Below are 27,754 nucleotides of genomic sequence, written 5' to 3' on the forward strand. Positions count from 1 at the left end.
ATATGAGAAACATCTTGCCTTTAAAGCAGGCAATGAGGATAACAGTGTCAGAGAAAAGAAATAATTTGTGTTTCTAATACAGTTCCAAACTGGTAAGGCTCCAAGATTAACCAGGAAAAAAAAACTTACAAGTTCACCCCTTTCTCCTGTTTCACCTTCTTCACCAGAGGCACCCTAAAAATTAAGATTAAAAATCACATTTTAAAATTTGTAGCCTCTTAGCTCAATTTTAACCAGTCAACATTGATACACATTCACAAGCGCCCACAGTGCTCCCAGGACTGTGCAGAAATAGGAAATGCTCTCCATGGCTTTCCAGGCTAGCTGTCAGTCCAAATCAGAAACAGTCCAGAGAAAAGCCAGAAGGCAAGGCTGAGTTTCTGCTAAGGTTAAGAATTAATGCATGCATCCAGCAATTTTATAATTAGGTAATCCTTGAAAAAGGGCACTCACAGTAGAAAAAGGAACTCAGAGAAAGGACTAAGTTGAATTCACATGCATAGTTTATTTGCTGAGGTCTTGAGAAAGAAAAACTTAAAACATCACGATGTGGCTATGGAAGGCTCCATCAGACACGAGTAAACCAACCCGGTGAATGAGAGAGACAGGGCCACTCTTTTCAAGGGAAGGACAATGTGAGTCCTGGAGGCAGAGGCATCATTAGCGCCAGCTTCTTAAAATAGTAGATAAGGCCATAGACCGACTAAACTAGGTGTCACTCACTAGGGAGCATATTGAGAAAAGCTGCCAGCCTCCACCGTGTCCCTGACACCCACAGACCAGCCAGCGCCTCCAGCTGGCGAGGCGCATTAATGCATGTCAAACGCCACAATTCACAGGATTCAAATGATGCCACCCACCTGCTCACCCTTTGGACCAGGTTCACCGACTACACCCTGTAATGAACAAGATATAAGGCTTTGTCAGTATTTTGGGATTTTTAACTGTATAATTTCAAATGAACCAACTCCCCTTGTCGGACTAGAGGATAAGCACAAGTAAGAATAATGTGCTGGAAGAGAACTCCCTCCCTCCCCACCTACCAAGAGTCAGGTAAGAGATGGAGAAACTGACAAGGGTCCAAACATCGCTGGCAATTTGGGGCTCTCTCTGATCACATCCACATAAAATCTGAGTAGTAGGAATGTAAATTTAGAACTATAGGATGAGTGACTGTAACTTGAATATTTGCTTTTCTCGGGGTTTTTTTCTTTCCGAAAAATTAGTAATATTAATAGATTTTTTGCTTCTTAATCTCAACTCTCAGTATTTTAAAATACCTTTCTTGATAGCACTCTATGATAAATTCTAGAAAAATTCTCCATTGGGCCAAAAGCGAGCTTGGTTTCTCCACGCAGTAGAAATCACCCTTCCAGATGAGGGACTTCCTGGAGGAGTAGATACCTTACCCTGTCACCTCTCATCCCAGGCAGTCCAGGGGGGCCAGGCAAGCCGGGGAGGCCAGGGCTACCGAGAGAACCCTGAAAAGCAAACACGAGTCCCCAGAATGACGGTTACTGCAGCAGCCACGGCACACAAGCCCTGGGTGTGTGGACTCCGCGGTCGGCCTAGCTCTGCCCTCCCACCCTCCCCGGGAGCAGCCCCCTTCCCGTCGCGAGCGCGGTCCTTCCCAACAGCGGCCCTTTCAGCGGAGCCCCTGCCGCGGACGGTCAGCTGCTCCGGCTGCGTAAACAAGCGCTTGTGTTTGCAGAAGTGAAAGGCAGCATTCACGCACAGCTCTGTCCGGTTCCAAGAACAACCAGAGGCGAAACGCAGCCATTCGCGTCTCTGCCGGCTTTAAAATGCACGCTACAGACCACACGGATTAAAATACGCTCTGAGGGTCCCCCCGGTGTAATCTGAAATTCCATATTTACATTTTCACACATTCACCTCACAATAGAAGTCAAGTAAAGATGATTAAATTGCCCTTTGTAAGCTGTTTTCCTCTCCTTGCTTATTTTTTAAAATTCACCGCGCTTTGCATGAAGCCCAGAAAGTGCTGGAGACTGGAGCTATTACTTACCAGTTTACCTGGTGGGCCTGGGGGTCCGACTGGTCCTATTTCTCCTCGGCTGCCCTGGAAAAACACACACCTGACTGTCACCTGGACAGTTCGCCAACACTCAAATGCTTAAGCACTATGTCAACAAAATAACATTCTCCCTGGGTTTTGCTTAAATATAAAAGTCATCAGAGCATTCTCCCCGTCCTCAACTGCAGGCAGAGACCCTTGCATAGGGGGCCTGAGCCCCCTCCGTGTTCATCGTGCAGCGAGCACTCTAATGCTGTTCATCATGAGTCCAGACCCCTAGATAGAAACAGTATCCAGATGATGCGGCAAGTAGTAATTTTAAGCATTGAACTTATTTACAGTTATCTGCGTACGTGTGTTATCCTCTCATACACACTAGGTGTTCTTGAGGTGATGAAGGTTTGTTAATTTTGAATTTCACATATGCCTAAAACTCAAGAGTAAATTTCAGGTCTACAGGAAACTTGAAAGCAACATCTGGCAAACGATGTTGAACTTCAGGAGTGAAAAAAGAGACACAGGACAGAGACATTTGCCCTTAAATTACTACTGCAACTTCAAAAAGACATACATAGCAGGAATTTATAAAGCTTCTGAGATAAAAAAATTCTTTGTTCTACTCATTCTTGTTCTAAGCATGTCTTCAAAGATTAAATAGAATTTGGAAAGCACAATTTATAATGACGTTACGCCAAAAGCAACATTCTAATTTCATCTTGTGAGCCAATTTCAATTTTTTATTTGAAACTCTTAAGCCCTTTGAAAAGGGAGACACACAAATCTTCGATTTCTTTCCCCAAGAACTTTGTACAGTTTTATGCAGTCTGATATAAGCTTGTTTTCTTTCTAACGCATGTTCAACTAAGCTGAACTCTGAGGTTATGGGATAAATAATCACATTTCCTCGACAATGTATATAAAAATGAAAGTAGTCTTTTGAGTGCATTTTTCTTTAAAATGACACAACTTCATATTAATGCTTAATATTCATAAATGTTTCTGAGAAGATCATCCTGATCTGATTCCTACGCTACTCATTTGTCTATAAGTTGAACCAGGTGTCAAGATCCACAAACCTTCTGAATTTTCAATTTCTCTACAGGATTAAGAAACGTTTGCCACATTACAAGTCTCTAGCTATGAGCTGTAATTTCTTGGCGTGCTTTCACATGACTTCTAGGTGATTTAAACCAAATGTTTTTAAATACATTTCAAAAATGTTTACATAAGCAACCCATGTAGTGTATGAGTTTGGACAATACATTGCTCCTTAACCCTAGTGAGCAGCTTGGAAGGCAGAAGCAGCACCCCATGAGGATGGATGCTGGAAAGATGTAAGTCTAGATGAAAGCCAACCTCTGCGATAGAGTTTTCTATCCATTTATAAATATAAAGATGGGGTTCCACCCCATTAATTTGGCCCAGCACTTAGAGTTCAAGACAGATCCTCTTTTTTTAATGGTTTTTGGTGAGGAAGATTGGCCCTGAGCTAATATCTGTTGCCAATCTTCCCTTCTTTTTTTCCTCCCCAAAGCCCCAGTACATAGTTGTGTATCCTAGTTGTACATCCTTCTAGGTCTTCTATGTGGGATGCTGCCACAGCATGGCTTGATGAGTGATGTGTGGGTCTGCACCCAGGATCCAAACCAGCAAACCCCGGGCCACCAAACCAGAGGGCACAAACTTAACCACTACGCCACCAGGCCAGCCTCAGATTTTCTTTACTATATCTGCTCTGATGGAATGTTCAAATATTTTCTGAACTGCATCATGACTGAGATCATAAATGTCATCAGGCTAACGTGACTTTAATTCACAGAACAATTAGTCACCATTGGTGGGAAAAATAATCTTGACACAACCTCAAGCATTCCCTTCTAAATAAATGAACCATTATGCCATCTCATGCAAAATAAAGATGAGTAAGGTACTTTTTCTCTCTTCCACAAACCAAAGGGCTAAATTAAAATAAAGGACTATATAACCTTTCATTTATTTTTGGAGAGATTAATTATCTTTCCAGTCAAAGACAAAGATTTTCTCTGCTAGAATCTTATTTCCTCTATCCTTCATGAGCTCTTATTATTCAGTTCATAAATATTTTCCAGCCACTGGCAGGCCCCTGATAAAACATATGAAGGGCTCAGGACCCTAGTACAGTCCGCCTGCTCTGCTGAGCTTCTGTACCATGAGAGCCCGACTCATGCGGGACGGGGGAGGGATGGCGGGACGGGGGAGGGATGGGGGAAGCTGTGGCCATTTACTCCTCCGTTACTGCAGTGAAGAGCATGTGGCTCCTCATTTTTATTTCACTTCGATCCTATAAATGCTTGGCTCTTCTAAACTTAGGTATTTCTATAGAAATCTTCTCAGTGTGAAAAAAGGTAATGTTTATTTTCCCAACAATGACCAAATAGCCACGAACAAAGTGCTAGGGCAAGATTTTCTGATGGCCATTCTTCTGCGTATTTCTATGTATTCTAAAAACATGCACATTCTTCTCTAAGTTCTGCAATTTCACCTGCAATTAAGATGAACAGGAATAATCAAGATATAAATAGGAATCTCTAAAAACGTAAATTAAACTGAACACATTCTGGAGGGAGCAATTAACCGTGACCTGCTAACCACGGGGTGCTAAATAAATCACAAGTCTCCCGGGTTTCAACAGCTGTGGTGATAACCACATCCTCAGACGTGGGTGAGGGCGGCTGGTAGAAAAATGGCTATTCCGCCCAGTGCTAATATTGACAAACCCATGACAACAGGAGTTATGATTTTCAACAAGAGAATTGGAAGGCACCAGAAAAAAGGCAAAATCCGACCATTAAAAACGCAAGGACAGAGGCTCTGTTTTCTCTTGGCTGCTCTGTACCATCATCACCTGTCTCTCCATCATGTTCAGACACACCTGCCCGTTCATCCCTAGTCAGGAAGCCAGTCAAGGTTGTAAAAGGAGAGGCAGACCCTCCACCAGTGATTCCCCGCTCTGGCTGTGCGGCAGAATCCCCAAGGAGTGTTTTAGAAATACGTATCACTGGATCTCTTCCGCTACTCCATCTCCCCATTCTCCCTCCATGGTCCACCCCTCTCTCCCAGATTCTGATTCTGTAGATCTGGGGCATGACCCAAGAATCTGGGCTTATGTTGTGTTGGTTTGTTTTCACCAGCTTTACTTAGATTTTTGTTAAATGCTCCCTATAAAAGCTCCATAAATATTAAAATTTAAAAATTGCTAAATATGTCTATACCATTGGAATTTGGCAAGCTAACTTCAAATAAAAACCATCCTGTGGAGCCTTGACTTGAACTGTCAGGGCCTCAGGAGGGCAGAATGAGGGTGCGGACACCCAGCCCCATTGCCAGCTCTGAAGCCTGGCTCTGCTGTGCATGAGCTAACTGCGGGCACCCAACTTAACCCCTCTGTGCCTCAGTTTCCTCATGTATAAAATGGGGATAAAAACAGTACCTATCTCAGGGCTTCTGAGAGAACTGAATCGATTCACAAAATACTTAGCACAGTGTCTGGATCATACTGAGAACTATAGAAGTGTTAGTTATTATTTATTTCAAAGGACTAAAGAAATCAAAGTCATGTTTTTTAATCAAATGTTTAACTAAATGTTCTCTGCCTTTCAAATATCCCAATTCTCTTTAAAAGCACAAGTTGCGCTTGGAAAAACAAGTCTGAAGTCCTTGTTTCTGTCAAGACCATTGATCACCAAGAAGGCACATTCTTTATAAACAAGTACCGGAAGCTGCTTTGTGAAACTCACTTCAAAAAATACAGACAAATAATTCAATTTGGAAGTCTCCCTTTTAAATGGAACTATTAGACTTTTAAAATATCATAGAAAAAATCAATTTCATTATAGTTCTGTTGTCATAATTATTTTACAAAGAAAGTGGATTTTATTCCATTGTGCCCTAGATTGTGATGGTGGTTGTATTTGCCTGTTTACACAAAATGGTAACTAGCCAAAGAACGAACACTATCCTAGTACCTTGCGAATTTTAAAAGTGGGAAATGATAAATCGCTATACTTAGTCTGTATTATACACTAAGTACCTGTCTCTGGCATAAAGGATGCTGATCAACCTGGAAGATTAATTATGATTTCTATAGAGCGTTGCCTTTACAATCTCATTTTCATATTAACATTAGAAGATCATATTAGTCCTGCTACATGATAATTTTTAGGTTTGCCACAAAGTTATTTTAAAAATCTATTCACTTTTACAGCATGATATGGTTTGTATTTCTCTCTAGTGTAGGTTTACATATTCCCTCAAGCACAGAAGCAGATCAAAACCCGTCTAAAACATAACCATCACTAATGGCTGCTTCACAAATTATCGATGACAGGGGTAACATTCCAGGGCCTGGGTGGGGTATGAAGGCAGCTTAGATCATTCAACAACACCCCATGTGGGAACGTCTGTGCCTGAGGGTTTTGGTTGGCAGTGGGCACCTTGAAGAGAGTGAGACAGGCTCTGTGCTCCAGGAGCATGTCAGCTTCAGAACACTGGAGGCAGACAGCACGGCACTCACCCCAGTCAGAACCACGAGGGCAGAGCAAATACAACCCACTCAGCAAAAGCTCTAGCAAGTTCTGAGAAGCCTGGGAGAGGGAAGTGGACCAGGAGCCACAGCATGGCAGCCCAATCCCGAGGCCCCAGCCACTTGCCTGCTCTAAACCAAGAGTCACCCAGACCCGGGTATAACCCCAGCAGAGCATGATGGAAAAAGCCAGAAGCATCGTCCAAGTGGTAAAGGTACGTGCTCCTGTGTCATCACTGAGAGTGCTAAAAAACCCCAATCATCTTTGCTGTGGTGTTGGCAAAAGTTGATGGAACAACAGTGGGGAAAGGGGCAATACCACTTAATTTCAAAGACTTGCTCCAATTAGCCCATTAGTAGGACACATTAGAAATAGGTTTTTATCCCTTGTACTCAGCTTCTCGATTTGTGATTTGCAGGAAAAACTGATCAAACTCATGAGGAAGAGTTGAAAATGTGTAAACTTAGCTATGAAACTGAAATTAATGACAGAAAATGAAAAAACAAATGTTTCTTTCAGTAAGTAGATTTGGTGTTAAAACTCTGATGCAGAACTATAATATTTATAACCTCTCCTGACATTTTTCTGAAAAATTTATAGTAGGTGAGAAGTCAATTATTTCCAACATAAGCAGCATAGCAGGATTTATTTTACCTCCAGTTCATTTCAAGAAATATTTACTGATCACTACCTTACAGCGGCCCTTGAGTAAAGAGATGCAGAATCACAAAGGCGGATCAGACCCAGCAGTTTCCACATGGGGCCAAAAGAAGCCAAAAGGGGTCAAGGGTTACGGGGTTCAGAATAAGGAGAGACCACTTCTACCTGGGGTTTGGGGCAGGGTCAGAGATGGTTTCATTGTAGAATTGACATTTTGATCACATCTAAGAGAGCACATGGGATGTTGAGTCAGAGACGTGGCGAGGAAAGCTGTGTAAATGAAGATATAACAAGAGAAACCAGGCAGGCTGAGGAGAGCAGAGAGCATCTGGGAATTAGCATGGAGTCTGGCTTGACTTGAATACAGGCTCTGAGCAAGGCAGAAGTGGGAAGCAAAACAAGGGGGTAAACAGACAATTTAATATTTTGGACTTTCTTTTATTGTCAATGGAGATCCACCAAAGATTTTTAAATGGAGAAGAGAAGCGATGATAGAAGCTGTACTTTGGAAAAAAGAATATGGCAGAGCGTGCAGACCAGGAGCACTGCCATTCCCCAGGCCTTTGGAACTGTGTTAGACGTTTTTGCTTGTCACCTGACTGTGGGGACACAACTGGCGCTCCAGGACAGAGCTTATAGGTGCTGGACACCCTGCAATGTGTGAGAGTTGTAGAGAACAAAGAACTGTCCCAACCAACACACCAGCGTCCCCTGTTGGGTGACACTGGTAGGGGAAGAAAAGACTGGAGCTGGGAACGCAAACCAGGAGCCCACTGCAGGCAACAGCCAAGGAGGCAGGAGAGGGCATAGAAAAAGATCAAATGTAAGAGACCTTGAAAAGATGGCTGTAGACTCAACAGGTCCTCCTGAGGCAGGAAATACGATGGAAGAAAAGCACCAAGGCTTTGAGCCTCAGTGATAGGAGCAATGGAAGAATTTGGACTCTTACAGAAATTCAAAACTGAAAACCTACATCAGGCTCAAAACCTGTGCAGGCATAACTTCCTCCCATTTGCCCCCCCTCACATAAGAGAATTAAATGCCCTCCATCTCTTTCTGTGGTTCTGCCTCTAGTCTGTTCCATTACACATCCCATGGCACTTAACTGGTGATGGTCAAGCCCTCTCCACCCGCGTCATCTTTTGTGTGACATGGCATACAGCAGGTGCTCAGTCAGCGCTCCTTCAACAATACTCAGTTTTCTGCTCTTTCTATGAAGTGAATACCAGACGTGATAGTAAACATTCTCAAAGTTCCAGAGCCCTCTCCCGCACTGTTAAATCTTCCTGGACTGGTCATGTAGCATCTTCATTGTCTTAGAAACGTGATCCAGCTACAACCTCATTGCTTTGACAGTCAACTGAAGAAAAGTATTTTAATTAGAAATTCACAGCCTGCCTTCGAGTAAGAGAGAAGAAAAGAGTAAGTGAGGGGGGAGTGGGCAAGGAGCATAATGAGGAACAGTAGCTAGTTTCTTTGGCTGCAGATAAACTTCTGGAAACCACCTGGTAGCGGTCAGTTGACAAACATCTGAGAGAAGTGGAACAACTCCGCTCTCCACTCTGTAAGACACCTGGAATAGTTCACTTTCCTCAAGCATGAGAATCCTCATTCAGCGCGCCTAAGAAATGCTTTGAAAGAAGTAACAATGATATTTGGAAATGCTTCTCTGTTAACTTGGAGTTCTTTTCACCCAGCAGACTTTGAAAATAAGAATGTAAACTGAAGGCCATGGAGAATGTTTGAAAGTTAAATTTAAGTGCAAAATGTTTAATTTCCTAAGCAGTTTCTCTCTAAGGATTCAACTATATCTAAAGAGGAAACATATTGCCATATTTGCTGGAAAGTAGACACTTTTACAAACTCATACTAAAAGAAGCCTGGCACTTTCTCAAAAGGTTAAACAGAGTTACCATACGATGCCGCAATTCCACTCCTAGGTATGTGCTCAAGAGAAATGAAAACATATGTCCACACAAAAATTTGTACAAAAATGCTCATGGCAGCATCATTCACAACAGTAAAAAAGTGAGAACGACTCAAATGTCCATTTGATGAATGGATGAATAAAATATGGTGTATCCACACAATGGAATATTATTTGGCAATGAAAAGGAATGAAGTACTGATATATGGCACAGCATAGATGAAACTTGAAACATTCCACTGAGTGAGAGAAGCCAATCATAACACAAGAAAAATCCACATATTGTATGATTCCATTATATGAAATTTCCAGAACAGGCAAATCTATAGGGATGTGAAGTGGGCAAGTGGTTGCCTAGGGCTGAGGGGCTGGGGGAAATGTTGAATGGCTGCAAGTGGATACAGAGTTTCTTCTTTGGGTGATCAAAATATTCTGAAATCGGCTGTAGTGATGGTTGCACAATTCTGTGAATATACTAAAAATCAACGAATTGTACACTATAATGGGTAAATTATATAGGACAAGTTATATCTTAATAAAGTTGTTGTTATCACACTAAAATATTTCCTTCAACATGGGATGAGAGCAGAATGTGTCATCATGCTTTTTTTCAATACTTCATTTCTGCTTCCACTTTCTGGAAAAAAAAAACCTACTGTATATCTAAACAGCAGCCCCTGTTTCATTGTCTAGATGAGCACACACTCAAACATCAGAGGGCATTCACGCAGGGATGAATGAACAGAGGCCCACCCAGCAAGCCCCAAGAAGGCCCTCGGGAGAAGTTCTACAGAGAATCCATACTCACAGGAAGACCTCGGGGTCCTCGGGGTCCCACCTCTCCTGGTGGCCCCTGTTGGCCCTGTCATGAGGAAGCAGGGAGAGAAGAAGTTACTCCCTAATCCTTTGCTTAGTGACTACAAAGGTTATAACTTATGAAAAGGCAAAACGGCATCTTACCGGTTTGCCTGAATTCCCCAACTGGCCAGGCTTCCCGGGAGCACCTGTGTTGCCCTGAAGGTGAAATGCGACGTTGAAAGTAATTCACGCAGCAAGTAAACACAACCACGAACCTGTCTGACCCAGACTGGGCATCTCTCACATTTAAAAGCATTAGTTTCCTGACTTCCCTTGGAGAATTTGGGAGGATGTAGAGTCTCTCTCTTGGCGGATGTATCAAAGTCCTTCAGATTCAGGACACTGTTTTGTTATTCCCAGAAGTAGTAAAAGGTGTCAAAAATGTCAAAAAATGAAGGTCTTTAGCCAGACGAGAATGTGAGAGGATTTTTCTTTCTTCACAATATCAATTATATATGTCATTCCTTTACCATTTCCACCTCCAATACCCTTCTTTGAGCCCTTTTACTTGACATTGACACTAATAAAATTATAAAGAATCAGGTCAACATGGGGAAATAGGGGGATGTGCTGTTGAGAAAACCCTGTCAGTGAGCTGCAGGGAAAGCAGTGTCTGGGGATGCCAACTCCGCCATCCACTTATTCGAGACTGTCCCAGCTCAGGATGCTGTGGGTCACTGTGATTGGAGGGCTGTAGCCATGTAACCTAATAGTGACCAGTGTCTACACTATTCGCAGTTTGTCCATTTTATTTAAAGTAAAGCTATATTGTATCCCTTTAATTTTTTCTTCCACCTACTGTTTTTAATTACTAGAATATAAGCACTGATTGATCAGTATGAGAACGCAATGCCTAATATCTTTTTGTTTAAGCTAAATCATCTTAATATTCACTGACATAATTTCTACGGTTTATTAATATATTCCTTACTTTAAGTGGTAAAAAATAATAAAACTTTCTCTGTTTGATACCGGCCAAGGATGACATTTTCAAGAAGGAAGTTGAATCAGCAATACTTTGTCAAAGTATTCTTTCCGGAGCTGAGAAAGAAATTAGCATCTGAGGCCTTAAAGCCTTTTTGATTTCTCCTTAGGGTCAAATAGAAAATAAAAGGCAGGCTAGAAATATTAAAAATTATAAATAAAATATATTAATCAAATTATAAGGAAATGAAGAAAAGTATAAATTTAAAAGTTTTCATCTTTTACCTTTTCACCGGCAACACCCTTTGCACCAGGAATTCCAGGCACGCCCTGAAAGAATGCACACGGCCGTGGGTTTAATCACTCGTCTGAGAATCTGTGAGATGCCAGGCCCACTGCACTCTGCCAAGGGGCTGAGGGCATGTGACAACCTCAAAGTTTTAGTGTGAGGGAGACTTCTAGTTCCCAACTCTGCAGTCAGTTACAGAGCTGTCCACAGTTTAGGAGGGAGTGCTTCACTGTATCTGGCTCAAGTTGGAGCACTCTTGAAGCAAATCCCACCTCTAAACTAAAGTTGTCCTTAGGGATGAACTTCCAAATCAGAATCCAGTACCATTTTCAGGTCAACAGGAGTTCTAATCGGCATGATTTCATGTTCAGAATAACAAAATGAGGACCCATCGAAAACGCTAAGCTTTAAGTAGAAAAACAGAATGGCAGGAAAGTGCTACATCTAACCAAGATTCAGTACTATCGAGAGTCTTAATGTTCCCTAACTGATCATTTTTAAAGTGTTGGATATACTAAACTGGAGGCCAGTCCTCAATATTACCAAGATCCCTTATTAACTTGAAACTTTTGCCTCCAAAGAGCCAAGAATACATGATATGTTAATATGAAACACTTAATATGTTTCTCCCCAAAATTCGTATCTTCAAAACATGCATATAAACCAATGAACACTGAGAGAATCAGATACTCACAGGTAACCCCTGCAGTCCCACGTCACCAGGAGGCCCAGGTTTCCCTGGCTCACCCTGAAAAAAAGGTTTTCATCGCATCATTGAACCCATGGGAACGGCAGTATCGTTTTTAAGAAAAGGAAGAACACAGACCTTCTAAGTAAAAGGATTCCCCCCACATCTGACCTTACACGCACTTTTATGATGTAACCCTGTTCAGGGCAGGGGGTGGGAGAGGACTGAGGACATACAGTCTATCAAAATACACAGTTTCCTTCAGTCTACTTTCATCAAGGGGGCAATTTTATTGATTTCCTGGAACCAAGCAAACATACTATTCTAATAAGTATTTTGAATTGACACTTGATTAAAAAATTAAAAGGAATAAAAAAGCCAAAACCAGCTAAATAAATCTTGCAGGAACGTGGTAATGGAAATGCCGTGCGTGGCTGGCCAGGCAAGGACGCCCCACTGGCTGCTGGACTAAAGCCCATGGTACCTTCGTTCCCGGCATCCCAGGAATCCCGTCACGGCCATCCACACCGGGCAAGCCCTAAAGACACACAAAGAAACGCTGTCTCTGAGGGACGGCCACATTCTTCTTCCCTTCGTTATTTTCTGAAGTTTTATTACAAGTTAATAATCACTTTGAAAAATGTCCTTGATGACTACAGCTGAGGACATACCGTGTCTCCTTTGGACCCCGGGAGGCCAGGAATCCCTCTAGAACCTGGAACCCCCTGCAGGGCAGAAGGGAAAGGACAGACATCCACGCTCAATTATCACAATACTCAGGACAAGGCAATGAGCGTAATCAGCAGGTGACACTGAAAAGCACATGCTTGTAGTGATTAATCTGAACTCACCCTCTCTCCCTTGGGACCTGCTTCCCCTGGAGGCCCTCGCTGTCCTTGGTCACCCTGTGTGACATAACATTTTGTTAACATAAGCAAAAGTTACTTATTGATAGACTTTTGAAATGATACAACACCATCCACATTACTTACTATTGCTCTTCCATCCCAATGGCTCTGCTCCATCACCGATGTCTAGCTCAAGAAATCTCTTTATAAAAATTCTATTGTCTTCATAATTGATATTGCCATAGGAATAACTGAGGCTTACACATCTTTTGATTTCATTCTAAGTGCACACTGCTTCTGTGCTCCTTCGATGTGTGGGTATAATAAAATGAAGGTCCATACTGCAGATAACCTGGACATCAGTAACTAGGTCTACATATGAACTGACCTCGTTGGCTATCATCATGGGTTGAGGTTGGGATTGCATGCCAATCTTTTGTCCATACTATTTAATTCCTCAGTCAATAATAATGGCTTCTGTCAAAATTATCCAGCTAATGTTGTTATATGGCATAGGTGATAACAGTTGAGAGGATGTGTCTTCCTAAAATATGGCTTTTGTTGAATTTTCAACTAATATAAAACCTCAAATGGCTTCCTGTAGCTACTAGACCAGTTCAAATTGCTCAGATTGGCATTAAAAACTCTCCATAGTGTGGTTCTGCCTTTTCTGTTCAATTTCATCTTCTCAGCAAAAACTTTCCACGCCAGGCAGTGACAGTCCTCTGACAGCACACGCCCCCATCCCCTCCAACAGCGCTCCTCCTCACCTGTACCCTGCTGTCTTTCCCACCTGAATGGCTCTCCAGACCACCTTCCTCTAAGGTCCACATGCGTGGGCACCTACCATTCACTCTGGGGCCTGGTCTTATAATGCATCGTTCAGTTACATTCCATCTTTCCTACTGGACCACAGCACCTTGATAGTTGGAAAATCTGTCTCACTTTTACGTTTTCTACTTTTTATGTGGTATAGATGATTATTAATTAATGGGTTTTTAGCTTATTTACTTCCAGAAAAGGCGTGAGGCAGCCTACAATAATGACACGTGTATAATGGCAGTCAGAATATGGAAAACTGAGATCAGAAATCCTAGAAAAAGAGGAGGCTAGAACTGCCCGAAAGCTTGAAATGAGATCATTACTGTGACTCTAAGCAAGCTGGCCACCGAAACAAAAGGAAAACACAGCAAATAGAAAAACTTAGCAATTTTGACTTCACCTATGAGAAAAACAAAATGCACATCAAGTCAGAAAAACATTTCTCTGTACCCAAGAAAGAAACACTTGTCTTAATTAAAAATTTTTTAAATAAATATAAAAACTATTGCCCACTTTTCCATTTTAATTATTCACATGTAAAAGACACTTGCACACATATGTGTGTAGCAAAAACTCTATCATTGATTATTGCTAGAAAGCTATCACTGCATCTCGTGGAAGGAAAACTACTTACAGGTGCACCAGGAAGGCCCTGAGGCCCAGGTTCCCCATCGAAGCCTCGAGCGCCCTGCCAAAAACAAGACAAAGACGTGAAACGGAGATCAGTCATGTATGTGAAAGTGCACATCAGTCTCTCTAAAGAACTTTAACAGCCAGATAAAAAGGAGGTTTCATGTTTGCTCAATTCATCAGTGACCCCCGAGGAGTATTTAATGAGACCCCTCAGATATGAAAACACTAGTTTACATCTTCTCATCCCACCAAAAGTACTTACATCCAATCTTTGACAACACTCTGGATATTTTAATCTAACTCTGCATCTATTCCTTATTGCTGACATGAAAGAAAAACCTATTTAGAGAGCTTGATAAACCTATAGAACCCTCCAGGTTCTCAGGATTCCCGTGGGAATTCATTAATGGTAAAGACAACGGAGCCCTGAAAGAATGGCTGCCATGGACTCTGCTGCTGCCGCAGCTGCGGGGCTGCTTCCGGGACCCTGGATTTCCACTGAGATCTAGAACCAGAAGTCCAGCCACATGATTGGGAAGAATGCATTGCAATGATTTGAGCATCCCCTCTTTCATCCTGGATAGATATTATGTTCAGTTTGCATAAAGCAATCGATCTATTTTCTCAACAACAGATTCACCCTACTAAGCGATGGCATAAGAACTACGGAGCTTTATAGATCTATCTATTATCTCTGACTTGGTTACATATCATACATATCACCTCCTTATTTTTGTTATAAGAATCAAAATGTGATTTTAAAACAAAACCATGGTGTTTTTTCAGTGCTCTCTACATATATTACACGACAAAATACAACCCCCTTCTTTAAATCATTTTCTCATCTACCCAGTGAATGAGAAGGCAGAAGGGCAACTCAATGAAAGGGCCACCTCCTCATGAGCAGGAGTGAGATGGGAGATGAGGAAACAAATGGAAAACAGTGAAGAGTAGTGGATAGATGTCAGGTCGAGAAAACCAGGCGGACAGCATCTGTAGTAAGAATTAAAAATTGGAAAGCTTTTGATAAAAGATTCAGACACAGGCAGAATCAAAGACAAAACACAACTGAAGCAGAGGCACCCCCAAGCCCTAAAATTCTTTGATCCCTAAAAACTAGGAGAGAGCAGAAGGCATTCCTCGTTCAGCATGGAGGAAGGGGTTCGGAAGGCCTGAAAAAGACCTTGAATTCATCATTCACCTTGTGTTGTGAGACTGAGTGGCCTCTGCATTATAGGAAGGGCTTTGATGCTCCCTCTCTCTCTCTCACTGCTGTTCAGCAGAGCTCGGACCCAAACTGCTGTTACTAGGTAACCACTCCACGGGTCTGAGTTCACGAGCAGACTTTCTTTTTTAATATTGAAAGCAATTTGACAGAAATCAGAGGAAATGAGAAATTTTGAAAAAATACCAAGTAGAAAAATACCTGAAATAAAGAGCAAATCAAGAACAGTAATTGGGTTCAAAATGAGGAGTCGTCTTTTTTAGGAGACAATCTAAACCCAGAAAAACAAAAAGGGCTAAGTATGAGCAACTTTAAAATAACTTGGGTTCATTATTTTATAACAGAAGAGATGCTCACAGAATGTTAGTTAAGGTAATATGAATAAGGAAATATGAAATATGGTTTTTAAAAGATGGTGTTTTTAGAAAAGAAATATTCCAGAGGAAACGGAAGAGAAAGGCAGGCAGAATGAGAATACCTAGGAGAGACAGAGAAAGAGGCTGGAAAATAATGAAATTGAAGGAATTATTTTGTGAACAAAAACATGCACCTCTTTTAAAAAGAGGTTTAATTTCATTTACTGAGCGCCTACAACGTCAAGCTGCTCTCGGGTGATTGTTAATAACAGGCTCTGTGCTTCCATGCGGAACAACACAAACCAGCCGGAGAGGTTCTGCAGAACGAGGTGAAGGTCGGAAGAGAGGGTGGGCAAAAGTGCTTTTTTTATTTTCTGGGGCCTACAAATTGGCGTTGCTAACATGCTTTCTAAGAAGTGACAACCATTTTCTTAAAATCTGATAGAGAAGTCAGCCACCGCCTACACACACAGCACGTCACCAACATCCAGCTCGCCAGCATTTTCGATCAGCATATTCTCTCAGCCCAGCGTCCCCGGGCCCCCATCCTCCACCAACAGCAACACCTCATCCTTCTGGGCCTGGCACCCTTCCGATGCCGCCTCCGTCACGGGCCCTCCCAGTTCCCCTATCAAGACTAGCCTCTCCGTCTTCACCCCTCATACCACTTGCCCTCAAGTTTATGTCTCTCTTGTTGTATTGTAGTTATTAACTATCTACGTATTCGTTTCTCCCAATAAATAACAAAGTTGCTGAAATCCTTATTCCTCCTTGAGTCTCCTCAGCATCTCGCAGTGTGCCTTGCTATGGAAATGCTAGGAGAATCTGGTCTCTGAGACCAGGATAAGGACAGATTGATGAACTCCGACCACAAGCGTGTGATCCCTTGTGGGCAGAGCTCAGTGTTCAGCAAGCAGGAGAGCCACAGACATCCCTGGCGTCCTCGGGGCACCCTGCCTTCCCTCACCTCTCCCTTCCACCCTCCCCTGCATTTCCCTTGCTCTCCAGGTCTTGCAACAGTGCTATCAGTTTCAAATATTGATAATGACAAAAACTGCCCTGCTTACTCCTATTTACTGGAGATAATTTAACACATATAATATTGGACAAGTATCACGCATACCACTCATTTCTATCACCTATGTTTATAACAGAAATGTTATACAAACATCTACCAAGAACCAAATAAAAAAATAAAAAGTGATGGTCCTGACGATAAGAAGATATTTTTAAATGGCCAAAAGTTTAAATATTCTGACATTTTGATATTGTATCATCATCATCTTACTTTTTCTCCTTTGGCTCCAGCTATGCCGGTGATGCCTCTCAGTCCTTGAGCTCCCTGGAAACATGAAAAAGACAAGTGAACTATTTTAGCGGAAGGGCACATTCGTTTATCTCATCACACAGGTTCATCCAGAAGAAGGATGTTCTCAAGACCAAAGGCAACACTAGGAAAGAGTGACCTTGTATAGACAAACTGTTCTAGTTTAGAAAGAAAAATCCAAGGAGAATTATCCTGATGGTAAACCTTTCTTTAAAATTCTGAACACTTGCACAAGCCTGGAGTTGGAACAGTTACTGATGACAAAAAAGTAAATATCATAGCATAAGTGAATAATGGTAATGTGCTTGACCTATCTTTTAACTCACAGGCAGAATAAACTGCCATTCCCACCTGCTTCATGGTTTGTAACTTGGTTACGCATAACACGGTTGTGATTTTAAACCTTGGAATAATTGCCCCCTGCCAATGTATGCCACCAAAGGCCTTCAGGTTCCCAGACTAGCCCACGAAAGCTATGACCTGTAAATGGAACTGAAGTCTCCACTCTAGACTTGCAGTCACTATTCATCACATCGTTTCTGTGATAAAGGCATTCTGAGCTCCAGCCCAGGGCAGCAGATCTCAGCCCATCTCAAGCTCAGGAGTGGGTGATCCCAACAACGAGGGCGTGGGGTGTGATTTCTAGGCTCCCTTTCAGTACTGAAGTGTTAGTCACAAATTCTGTGTAGATCAGTTAGGAATGACCTGAAATACAAATGTGCAAGATGATCCAGCATAGGATAGCCTCTTAAGACATAAAGTGGGAGGTGGCCATATCAGATTAAAACTGCTCTTTCTGAAGGTAATTCTACAGAAAGAATTCCAAAAATACTCGAGTCAGTAGCAGTGACATAGAATGACACATATTGTCCCTCTATGTGACTACTTTGAAGAACAGAGTTTGTGTATAGACGTTCCAAAAAGCATATTTTTAAAAAAATCTGTGCATTACTTTATAGATGAACATTTAAAAAGTGAAAATCTGTGAATTTTACAGAAACATTTTAACATATCCACTCCCAAACACCAGAAGGTCAGCAAGCACCAACAACATCCCCCAGCGGACCACTTGACCCATGCGGCACCCATCAAAGATCCTTAATCCATAAAAACACATTTTGTTAAATGCTGCCTGCAAAATCCTGACAGAGGATCTTCGGGAATGGCTTTTAAAATAACTTGAAGCTCCTACCAAATTTTCGTCAGATCGAAAAAAGCTTATGTCTCTTACACTATTTATCTCTATCTCCCACCTGTGAAACGAGTCCATCTCCTTATTGTCTCATAGCAAAGGCTCAGGGAAGGCAAGCTTCTGAACAAACACCTCAAACTCCCCCAGATTCCCTTAAAGTTCTCACGAGGCTTCAAAGCAGAGGCCATTTCTTACAGAGTCTCTGACTCGTTTCCTTTAGCTTGATTTCCCTGGAGCTCCAGGTTAGCACTAGTCTGCACACCTTCTTGAACCCTTTGTGAAAGGTCAGTTGTGCAGGGAAAAGCAAAGAAGAAAGGGTAGGCCCGCAGTGGTCTTCCCTACTCTTTAGTTTCTGAGACTAGGACCTGAGCTTGTCGTTGATGTAGTCCATACCTTGGCTAGCTTCATTGCAATGGTCAATGAATATTCCGAAATTATTATTTCCACAATTGTTATTATGTGTTATGACAAGAAAAAAAGTGAAAAATTCCACTTAAATATGCAAAAATAGTGGAAATTCTGATTTAAAAAACATTTTCAATCTAAGTATGTCGGTGCCCCCAATTACCCTACTGTGCATATTATTGCAGCAATCTGCCAAAGCACAAGGGACCAATTTTTTCTTAAAAGACATAACCCTGAGCAATTACAAATGTTCTGGTTATAATGATGACATGCTGGCATAAGCTACGTTAAATCCAGGGGATGGTATACCTTCTGCATGCTCAGGGTGCAAGAACTTTTCTCACTATATCATGTGATAGCACCACAGAGCATAAAAGACACGTCTTCCTCCTGTGTTCAGTCCTTGCTTTCAGACTGCCTAGGCCTGAAATCCAGTAATCGAATGTTTGTAATTATAGGTAAACTTTTTCTGTTAAAACAGTGCTTGAATGTACAATGGGGACCCTTTCGTCTTTTGAAAAAATAGTAATCTCCCAATGCTGGCTTGGTGGAAAAATAGAGGATATGATGTTAATCCAAATACTGAGTAGAAGATATTCCAAAATTCATGAAAAAAAGACTATTTGCATATCCTAGTTCAATATCTTTTTAAAAGACTTTACTGGAGGTCCTTGAGCTCCGGCTTCTCCCGGTTCTCCCTGGTCACCTTCTTCACCCTGAAAAGCACAGAAAAGCACACAAATGTCATTCTAGCAAATGAACAAGAAATAAGCTCGGTCTTACTCAGCCCCCTTTAGATTCATTTGACATCCCCGGATTATTGTAGTACATCTCCTTAAGTTATTTTACACGAGTAATCCACATTGATTGTAGGACATTCCAAAAATACAGAGAAGAATACAATAAAGTCAGCGAAATCCCATCTTCCAATGATAAATACAGGTAACATTTTAGATGCTTTTCTAAAGAAAAGGGGGTGAAGGGAAAGAGGGACAGACAGGGAGAGAGGGAGCGAGTATGTCCACATTCATGCACCAAGTGTGTGTGTGTGCTGTAAGGTGTGTATTATTAGGAAAATATGATCACACTGTGGAGACTTTTCCATAACTGCAATATTATTTAATCATGATTTTCATTTTTAACTTATTATAATTTTTGTATTGTATAAATTTTTTAAATGTGTTCACATCAGTCTTTCCTTTCATAGCTTATACCTTTGATGTCACTTATAGAAAAGCTTTCTCCACCCCAAAAATATACAAATATTCATTCATTCTTCTAGAAGTTTTATAGTTTAATTTCTTACACAGAAATCTTTAATTATCAGTCATTTATTTTGATGTAAAATACAAGGTCGAAATCCATCTTTTTATTTTTTCCTGGTAATTGGCCAGTTGTTCCAATATCATTTACTGAATAACAGATTCTCTCCACACAGGTTGGAAAATTCATCTTTAACATTTACTAAATTGTTAAACATATTGTCTATAGGCTTCCTATTCTGCTCTACTGATCTGTTGTGTGATGTTGCCAATACCGCAACATTTTAATCATTGAAATTTTATAATACATTTTAATCTCAGGTAGAGAGAATTCTTTCACCTTTATTTTTCATCTATGGTTACTCTTATTTTTCAGTTTTTCATAAACGTTTCGTCTTCCAGATGAACTTTAGAATTGCTGTGCAGACCTTCACAAAAGTACCACTTGCTTTGTGTTAAGACAGCATTAAATTAATAGACTAATATGGTGAGAATTAGAATCTTTACAATATTGAATCTTTCTATCTTGGAACTCAGTGTATCTTCTTATTTAGTCAAATCTATTCTTTTTCTTTCCACCAATAAAGTTTTGCTTTTTTCTTCACATCCGTCTTGAACATTTCTTAAGTTTGTTCTAAGGAATTTTGACTATTTGGTAGCTATTGCCAATGGAATCTTCTTCCATTATGTTTTCCAACTAATTATTGTTTTGACTTTTTGATATTAATTTTATACCTCTGATATACTTTAAAATGTTAGTATATTCTAAAAAGATCCAACTGCTGTTTCTTACAGGAAGATGACTTTATTGACTCTGAAAAAAGTTATTTTCCCTCTGACAAGGTTTTTACTTTTTACAATAGATATACTGCCATGCACCTCCTGCGTTAAAGGAGATCTTTTTTTTTTTTTTCTGCTTTATCTCCCGAAATCCTCCCGGTACATAGTTGTCTATCTTAGTTGCAGGTCCTTCTAGTTGTGGCTTGTGGGACGCCACCTCAACGTGGTCTGAAGTGCAATGCCATGTCTGTGCCCAGGCTCCGAACCACCGAAACCCTGGGCTGCTGTAGCAGAGTGCGGGAACTTAACCACTCCGCCACACGGCCGGCCCCAAGGAGATCTTAAATTGTGAAATTAATCATAAGAAAAATTCCTCATTTTTAATATTATATACACAATATTAGATAAAAATCCACTTCTATTGGGCTTTTCTTTTTTTTTTGAGGAAGATTAGCCCTGAGCAAACTACTGCCAATCCTCCACTTTTTGCTGAGGAAGACTGGCCCTGAGCTAACATCCATGCACATCTTCCTCCACTTTATATGTGGGATGCCTACCATAGCATGGCGTGCCAAGCAGTGCCATGTCCACACCCGGGATCCGAACCGGCGAAGCCCAGGCCGCGGAGAAGCGGAATGTGCAAACTTAACCGCTGCACCACCAGGCTGGCCCCCACTTCTATTGTTTATTACATGTTTCAATTTGCCCATGTTCTTGCTCCACAAACTATATCTTACATTTATAGATTTACACACACGCACAAACACAAAAGGAAATACAGAAAATTTAACAGCAGTATTAGTATAGAACATTTTGGCATATAATGCAAAAGCTAGGTTTTGCCTAAATTATTTATACTTGATTTTTGAATTAATTATGGGAGTCTTAGATAGTGGTTTTAGTCTCATAATTATATTCAGATTGTATCCCATAAGAACATATGATTGACAGTGGGGAGAGGCAGTCTCAATGGGAAGCTAGTTCATGGGGTAATCAACACATGTGTCTAATTAAATGCTCTTTGCATTTCCCTACCTGACAAACAAACCAACAGTGATGGATATGTCCACTGAAGTTTTCATTAGCAGGATTTGGGGTATTTTCCCATAGATTCTTGATAAAACTTGAGTAATATAATTGATTTAAATATTTCACCAGCAGATGAATAGCACACAAATAATCAATAGCCATGAAGTTAAAGGACACATTCAGGAGTAGCAACTTATTACCGTTTTACTGAAAGATTTTGACGATTCATAAATAATTTTTTAAATCTCCATTAATTTGTAGAGCAAATTCAAGGCAGAATTGTGAACCAGAATGCAAACTTCAGGCCTTCCAGGCTCTTCGTGCCTCATCATTCTGCTTTCAGTTCACAGGTCAGTGCATCTACTAGCCCTTTGGAGGCTCATTCTTCAATGAGCTGTTGTCATCCCATCTTCTTATGTCACTTTCAAAGGCACCACTGAAACTTTTAAGTGACATAAACATGAAATAAATTGAAGGAGTTTTCAACAACTTCCAGTGAAAATTTTGGCCCATTACCTGACACACTAAAAATATTTGCAAGCTCCTAACTGAAGACCAAACTAAACTTAGTCCAAATAACTAACTTGTATAGATATCAAAAATATAAGTTCCATGGGAAGAGGGGAGAGATACTCTGACTGACGGCTCCATCCACAAATCCCATGGGATGAGGGAGTGAAAGTTCCTGAAAAAGTTCCAAAGAAAGAGGAAGGATGCATGACACCAAAAGACACAGAAGTCAACGACATCTGCTTTCCTGCACCCACTACCTCACGAATAGCTTTTTGGTGTAATTTAATATTCTCACACATCTATGTTTTGAGGTTAGATAATATTCTATTATATGGACATGTGATATCTAATGTAGCCAGTCCCCTGTAATTGGACTTCTTTTTTTTTTTTTCACTTCTGTGCCCCTAGCACTTAGGATAAACCCTCGCACAAACAGGTACTTAATAAATATTTACTGAATTTTTTAAATTACAAGTTTTAAGATTCAATGGAGGAATGCAGAAAAATTTCCAAAATACTAAATTTTTTTTTAATTTTCTCCAATTTGACATCAAGAACACAGCCGTTTTGTTTTAGATAAATAAAATGCCTTAATTATTCAGAGCCTAAGTAATAAAAGAATTTTAAGATAAATGTCCAAACTGTAATAGGGTACAGAGAATAGGCTTTTTATCCTGATTATCTGAGGTTGTTCAACAGACTGATTTTAGCTAAGGAGTTCAAGGATATTAGTGCCTGAACATATTAATGAATTGCCTCTCCAGCTCTTGACTTCCAAAGAAAAAGAGTGACCTTCTGCCACTACCCCATAAAGGTACGGAAGGACATAGTCGACACAGTCTAGAGGACCCACATTAATAAGAACAGTCTGACTTTGTAAAATATTATAGAATTAACAGGGACAAAAATTCTACTCTAAGAGAAGTCAAGTTCTTAGATGCTTAAAGGTTATTTACCCTAGTGGATGAAAAAGGGGCAAACAGGTCACCCAGCTCTACATTTCAGCCTTGGCTTCTCTGCAGACATGCCAGCCCCAGTGCAAGTCATGCTATGGATTTCATAATTCTACCCAGATAATAACATAAGTTCTATCGCTAACTTCCAGACTCCTCAAAATCTAAGTTATATGGAAATGAGGCCAGAAACAAACAGATCAATTATTTCAGAACTTGAGATGAGAAGCTGTCAGCCAATTACCAACTTCTCTGTTTGCTAGTCTAAGCAAAACTTGTCATAAAATTTTACACTTGTCATAAAATCTTGTTTAGTGGAGTGGAAAGACTAGCTGAATAACATTTGACTATTAAAAGCATCAAAGAAAAGGGCTGAGTGTGATGGATTTGAAGAGGAAAGCAGCACAGGAAAGAATAAGATGTGTGGTGCTTCTTTGTGCTTTTGTAACTGAGCAACATTAGGCTATTATGCTTGCTCAGAATATTGGTGCATCTGTGGGGAACTTGTCAATCATCCTTTGAAAAGGAAGGGTAAAATATCGTGCTTTATTATTCCTTAGAATTCCTTAAAATGAAAGTGACCACCACTTCCTAATCACAATTTACCCACTAAATGTTCCTTTTCCTTACCTTGTGACCTTGTCTTCCAGGTTCTCCAATTTCTCCTTTAGCCCCCTTATGACCCTAACAAATGCAAAAACAAACAAATAAATTGTATTGGGTTTGGCACAGAAAGTGGTCAGAAGGCTCATAAAGTCATCTCGCTTCCCTAAATCTGTGTCCATGTGCTGCTAAGAAAAAGGTTATGTCACAAAGGAAATGACTGCCTCAAATGACCTTAATAATGCCATGTGCATTAACATGAGTGCTGTATATGACAAATACCAGTTTTAGTTAATAGAAAAACACAGTTCTAGAATAATAAGAGCTCACTATCTGGTTCAGCAACATGACTCACTGCCTGCTGATCCCTAGTTCACTCCATCCCAAACTCCCTCTCCCAGTTGTGCTGAGAGCATTCAGTCTTCTCCAGCATCGGTAACTTCCTTTCTGGAGGTGACAGTCCTGACCCAGTTCAACTGGCTATCTACCCCCTGCTCTCTGCAGGCTGCTCTGCCTCCTCGACACCCATCCCCTCCCCCGAGGTGGAAGAAGGGCTGGTGGAAGAAGTGGTTCCCCAGATGCACACCGTCCTGCCTCTTCTCGCACGCGGTTTCAAGTACAAAGGGAAACATACAAAGGGTAGTCCGTGAAGGCTGCACAGCACGAGAAGAAGACTCCTTTCTTTTCCTATCAGGCCACCTGTCCCAAGCACAGGTGTGCTTTGGGCAGAAACATGAGGCCGATGTGAAACGGGCAATTCCAGAATTAAGTCCATCAGAGCTTTCACCCTCAAAGCCCTTCTTGTTCCAAGACTGCAAGTCTTTGTGAGAAATAAGACACCAATCTAAGCCCAAGTCTTCTGCAGTTGTAGGAATTCACCAAAACTAACGTTAGAGAAAACCATAATTGGAAAACCATGCCGTGGGGGTGGGGCCTTTCAGATCACAGCAGGACTCCACTGGTCTGGAATTTTTCAAAATCACTTCAGACTCAGACGAGAGAGAGAAAGCCATTTAGCCCCAGCACTTGGTGTTTATTTATTTTATTTTTATGGGAAATTTTGAAGTAATTATGATGGCAGAGCAAGAAAAAAACTTTTGGAAAGCTTCTTTTCTGACCTATTCTGCACAGTTTTTCCAACTTTTTTTTTAGCTAAAACAGTTTCACTCACACACATTATGTGCACAATCTCCTGGCGTTTCCCCTCATAGGAGGCAAACCTCTGAACCTTAGTCTGGTGTTCTACAGTCTCTCAATCCGATACATTTTGTTGGTTTTTCTTCCCAGAACAACAGAAGCCCTGTCTAATCAAACATCTGGATCTCGGGGGAAGGACTCGTCACGGGCACCAGCTGGAATTTCTAGGACTGAATAGGGACCACAGACGAAGCCACAGACGAAGCCGACACAGACTTGCCTAATCCATCAACATGGGGTCTCTGCACCAGGAAGGCCAGTGTTTAAAGGAAAGGCTCTATTTTCTCCATGGATAACACTCTAGAAAATAAAATTCTGAAATTGTTCACTTACCCGCATGCCTGGTATGCCTGGATATCCTGAGCGACCAGGTGGACAGGAATTGGGACACTGCCAGAGAGAGAGAGAGAGAGTGCACAAGCTAGAGCCTCCACTTTATGATAAAATGGTATGTTTTTCAGGGATTCCAGCCACAGAACCCCAATGCAATTGTATTCATTAACTATCTCTTTTTTTATTTCATTTTTTAACTTGGATATATTCCTAGTTTACAGAAAAGTAAAAAGAATATAACGAAACCTTTCCCCATGTATCCACCGCCCGCATTTAACAAATGTTAGTATTTTGCCATATTTATTTAAGATTTAATTTGTCAAAGAAATAAAATGCTTCTAGGCAACCCATTGTGCCACCACCTGATCCCTGTCCCCTCCCGCTGCATGGAACAGTTCTGTCCCGAGGGTCACATGCCTCATCAACCGGGCCAAAATTGCATCTAGTGCTGTTTACCACTCATCTGAATATTAGTCTGTAAGTAAAACAAGGCTCAGAGGGAGTGACTTGATTTCTATCTTCTAAAATTGCAGTGCTCTGGTGAAAAGCATGCCTTAGTCATAAAGTAAAAAGATTGTGGAAAAACAAAGATATTCCTATAAAGAAAATCCATTTCAGTCTGAGTGTACACAAGCACCAGTCCCCCGGTGCTACAGATCACTCTGCCATCTGAGTAAAGTAAAACACAGAAAGACACATATCCCAGAGAGATCATTTTAAAGAGAATTCATCTGAAGATTACACGGTCTTTGACTTAAAACTGTATTTTTTTCAAAGGAAGTCATCTTACCAATGGATCGCCATCATGAAAGCCAATTGTTCCCTAAAGTAAAGAGGATATTAAAGCTAAGAATATAGTTCAAAGCTTAATTCAAACCTACCAATAATAGAAAGTTCATTGGGTAAAACATAATAAATATATTTGTTTAATAACATTTAAGGAACAAATAGCAGCATATAATATGCTAATATCCTAAAAACTTGACTCATGGGCATATTCTTTTTGGAGAACCCTAAATCACAGATTATTTCTTGCAGAGGCAGATGAAATGAGAGGCAGAACAGAAAAAATGGGGAACTCTGAATCATGAATTTAAAATATGAATTATCTCCTACTTAAACTCTTATTTTTTAAATTGCTTACTGTGTAACTTCTTTGTAAAAACTAGTTCATTTGAAAATATTCCTTTTATACACCCAAGTTTTGAGCATTTCGGAAATCACAAGTTCAAAGGACTTCAAATACTATGAGTAAGCCAGTCCCTGTGAATTCACCTTTTAAGTTATTATGATGCCTCTACTTTTCTGGCCTAAAAAGACCCACTCTCTGAATGGGGGAAAAAATTGGTAGCCATTTTGGAATTTTAGGACAATGGCTTGATTAACAGGTACTTCCATTTTTGGTTCTTAGGTTTCTTTAATCCCGACTCTCAGACACAGAGAAGTTCAAGCTGAAAATAACTTACGCTGGGTCCTGGGGGGCCAGGGGGGCCCGGTGGTCCTCTTTTCCCAGGGTCACCCTAAGTTATTTGAAAATTGTGAACACTGGTTATACACATGTCAAAACACAGTACCTAAAACTGGTGAGGCATGAAAGGAAGATGTTGCTAGAAACCCTACAGAGCTCAGCCATGCATAGACCTGCCACCAAAATCGAAGGGTGGCCCGTAATCCAATTAGCTCCACAAAACCAGAAGAATAAAGGACTTCCAGTCTGACCAAAGGCAGAGGGAGATGGGGAAAGAGTGACGCCAATTCTTCTCTATAGAATGATCACTGTATCTCCTCCGAGAACAAACTGGAAACACGCCATATTTTTCTAGTTGATTTCCAGGGGAACTGGCACAGCCCATGCCACTAGGACCATCCAGCTAAAGGCAGCAAAAGAAGGCGGCACGCAGCCTGCGCTGGGCTGGAAGGGACCTCCGGCGGCGCGCTGCGCGCCCACAGCCATCCCTCCGTCAGCCACTGGACTCTCTCGCCAGTGGGAGGAAACAGCAAAGATGCTAAGTCCAGACAAGCCGTTCGAAGAAAATGGATTCCACCTAGTCTGAACACCCAGAGCTTACTCCTGGCATACGTTTTCCTTCTTCATGTTCTGCCACAAGAAGTCAAAAGCATCTTACAATTAATTTAACAATCATTTCACATTCTTTCACTTGTTCAGGAAATGAATTTGTCAAACAGCGTGTCTAGAGGAGCAAGAAGGTATATAATATGTGGCTCCTACTCTCAATGAGTTTACAATTACCTATTCTTCACATGACGTCACTATTTCAACACTTTTGAAAAATGTATTGAATATTCACATGAAGCACGTACTACCAGCAATT

General features: G+C 41.0%; 1 protein-coding gene across 3 annotated transcripts in view; it reads right to left on the minus strand.

Moving 5' to 3' along the window:
• The window catches only part of COL9A1 (collagen type IX alpha 1 chain), an 82,227-nt gene that overhangs the window by 22,335 nt on the left and 32,138 nt on the right, over positions 1 to 27,754 (minus strand). For all 3 annotated transcript variants that reach the window (XM_070584882.1, XM_070584881.1, XM_070584880.1), the window contains 18 exons: positions 26,888 to 26,941; positions 26,212 to 26,244; positions 25,422 to 25,478; positions 23,919 to 23,972; positions 19,414 to 19,467; positions 17,116 to 17,169; positions 14,248 to 14,301; positions 12,795 to 12,848; positions 12,615 to 12,668; positions 12,428 to 12,481; positions 11,950 to 12,003; positions 11,252 to 11,296; positions 10,145 to 10,198; positions 9,993 to 10,046; positions 2,027 to 2,080; positions 1,410 to 1,481; positions 861 to 896; positions 130 to 174 (listed from right to left, as the gene is read on the minus strand). In XM_070584882.1, coding sequence (XP_070440983.1) covers positions 130 to 174; positions 861 to 896; positions 1,410 to 1,481; positions 2,027 to 2,080; positions 9,993 to 10,046; positions 10,145 to 10,198; positions 11,252 to 11,296; positions 11,950 to 12,003; positions 12,428 to 12,481; positions 12,615 to 12,668; positions 12,795 to 12,848; positions 14,248 to 14,301; positions 17,116 to 17,169; positions 19,414 to 19,467; positions 23,919 to 23,972; positions 25,422 to 25,478; positions 26,212 to 26,244; positions 26,888 to 26,941 — 936 coding nt within the window. The remainder of the gene's footprint in view (positions 1 to 129; positions 175 to 860; positions 897 to 1,409; positions 1,482 to 2,026; positions 2,081 to 9,992; positions 10,047 to 10,144; positions 10,199 to 11,251; positions 11,297 to 11,949; positions 12,004 to 12,427; positions 12,482 to 12,614; positions 12,669 to 12,794; positions 12,849 to 14,247; positions 14,302 to 17,115; positions 17,170 to 19,413; positions 19,468 to 23,918; positions 23,973 to 25,421; positions 25,479 to 26,211; positions 26,245 to 26,887; positions 26,942 to 27,754) is intronic.

This window comes from Equus przewalskii, chromosome 19 (assembly GCF_037783145.1).
Source record: "Equus przewalskii isolate Varuska chromosome 19, EquPr2, whole genome shotgun sequence".
Lineage (NCBI taxonomy): Eukaryota > Metazoa > Chordata > Mammalia > Perissodactyla > Equidae > Equus > Equus przewalskii.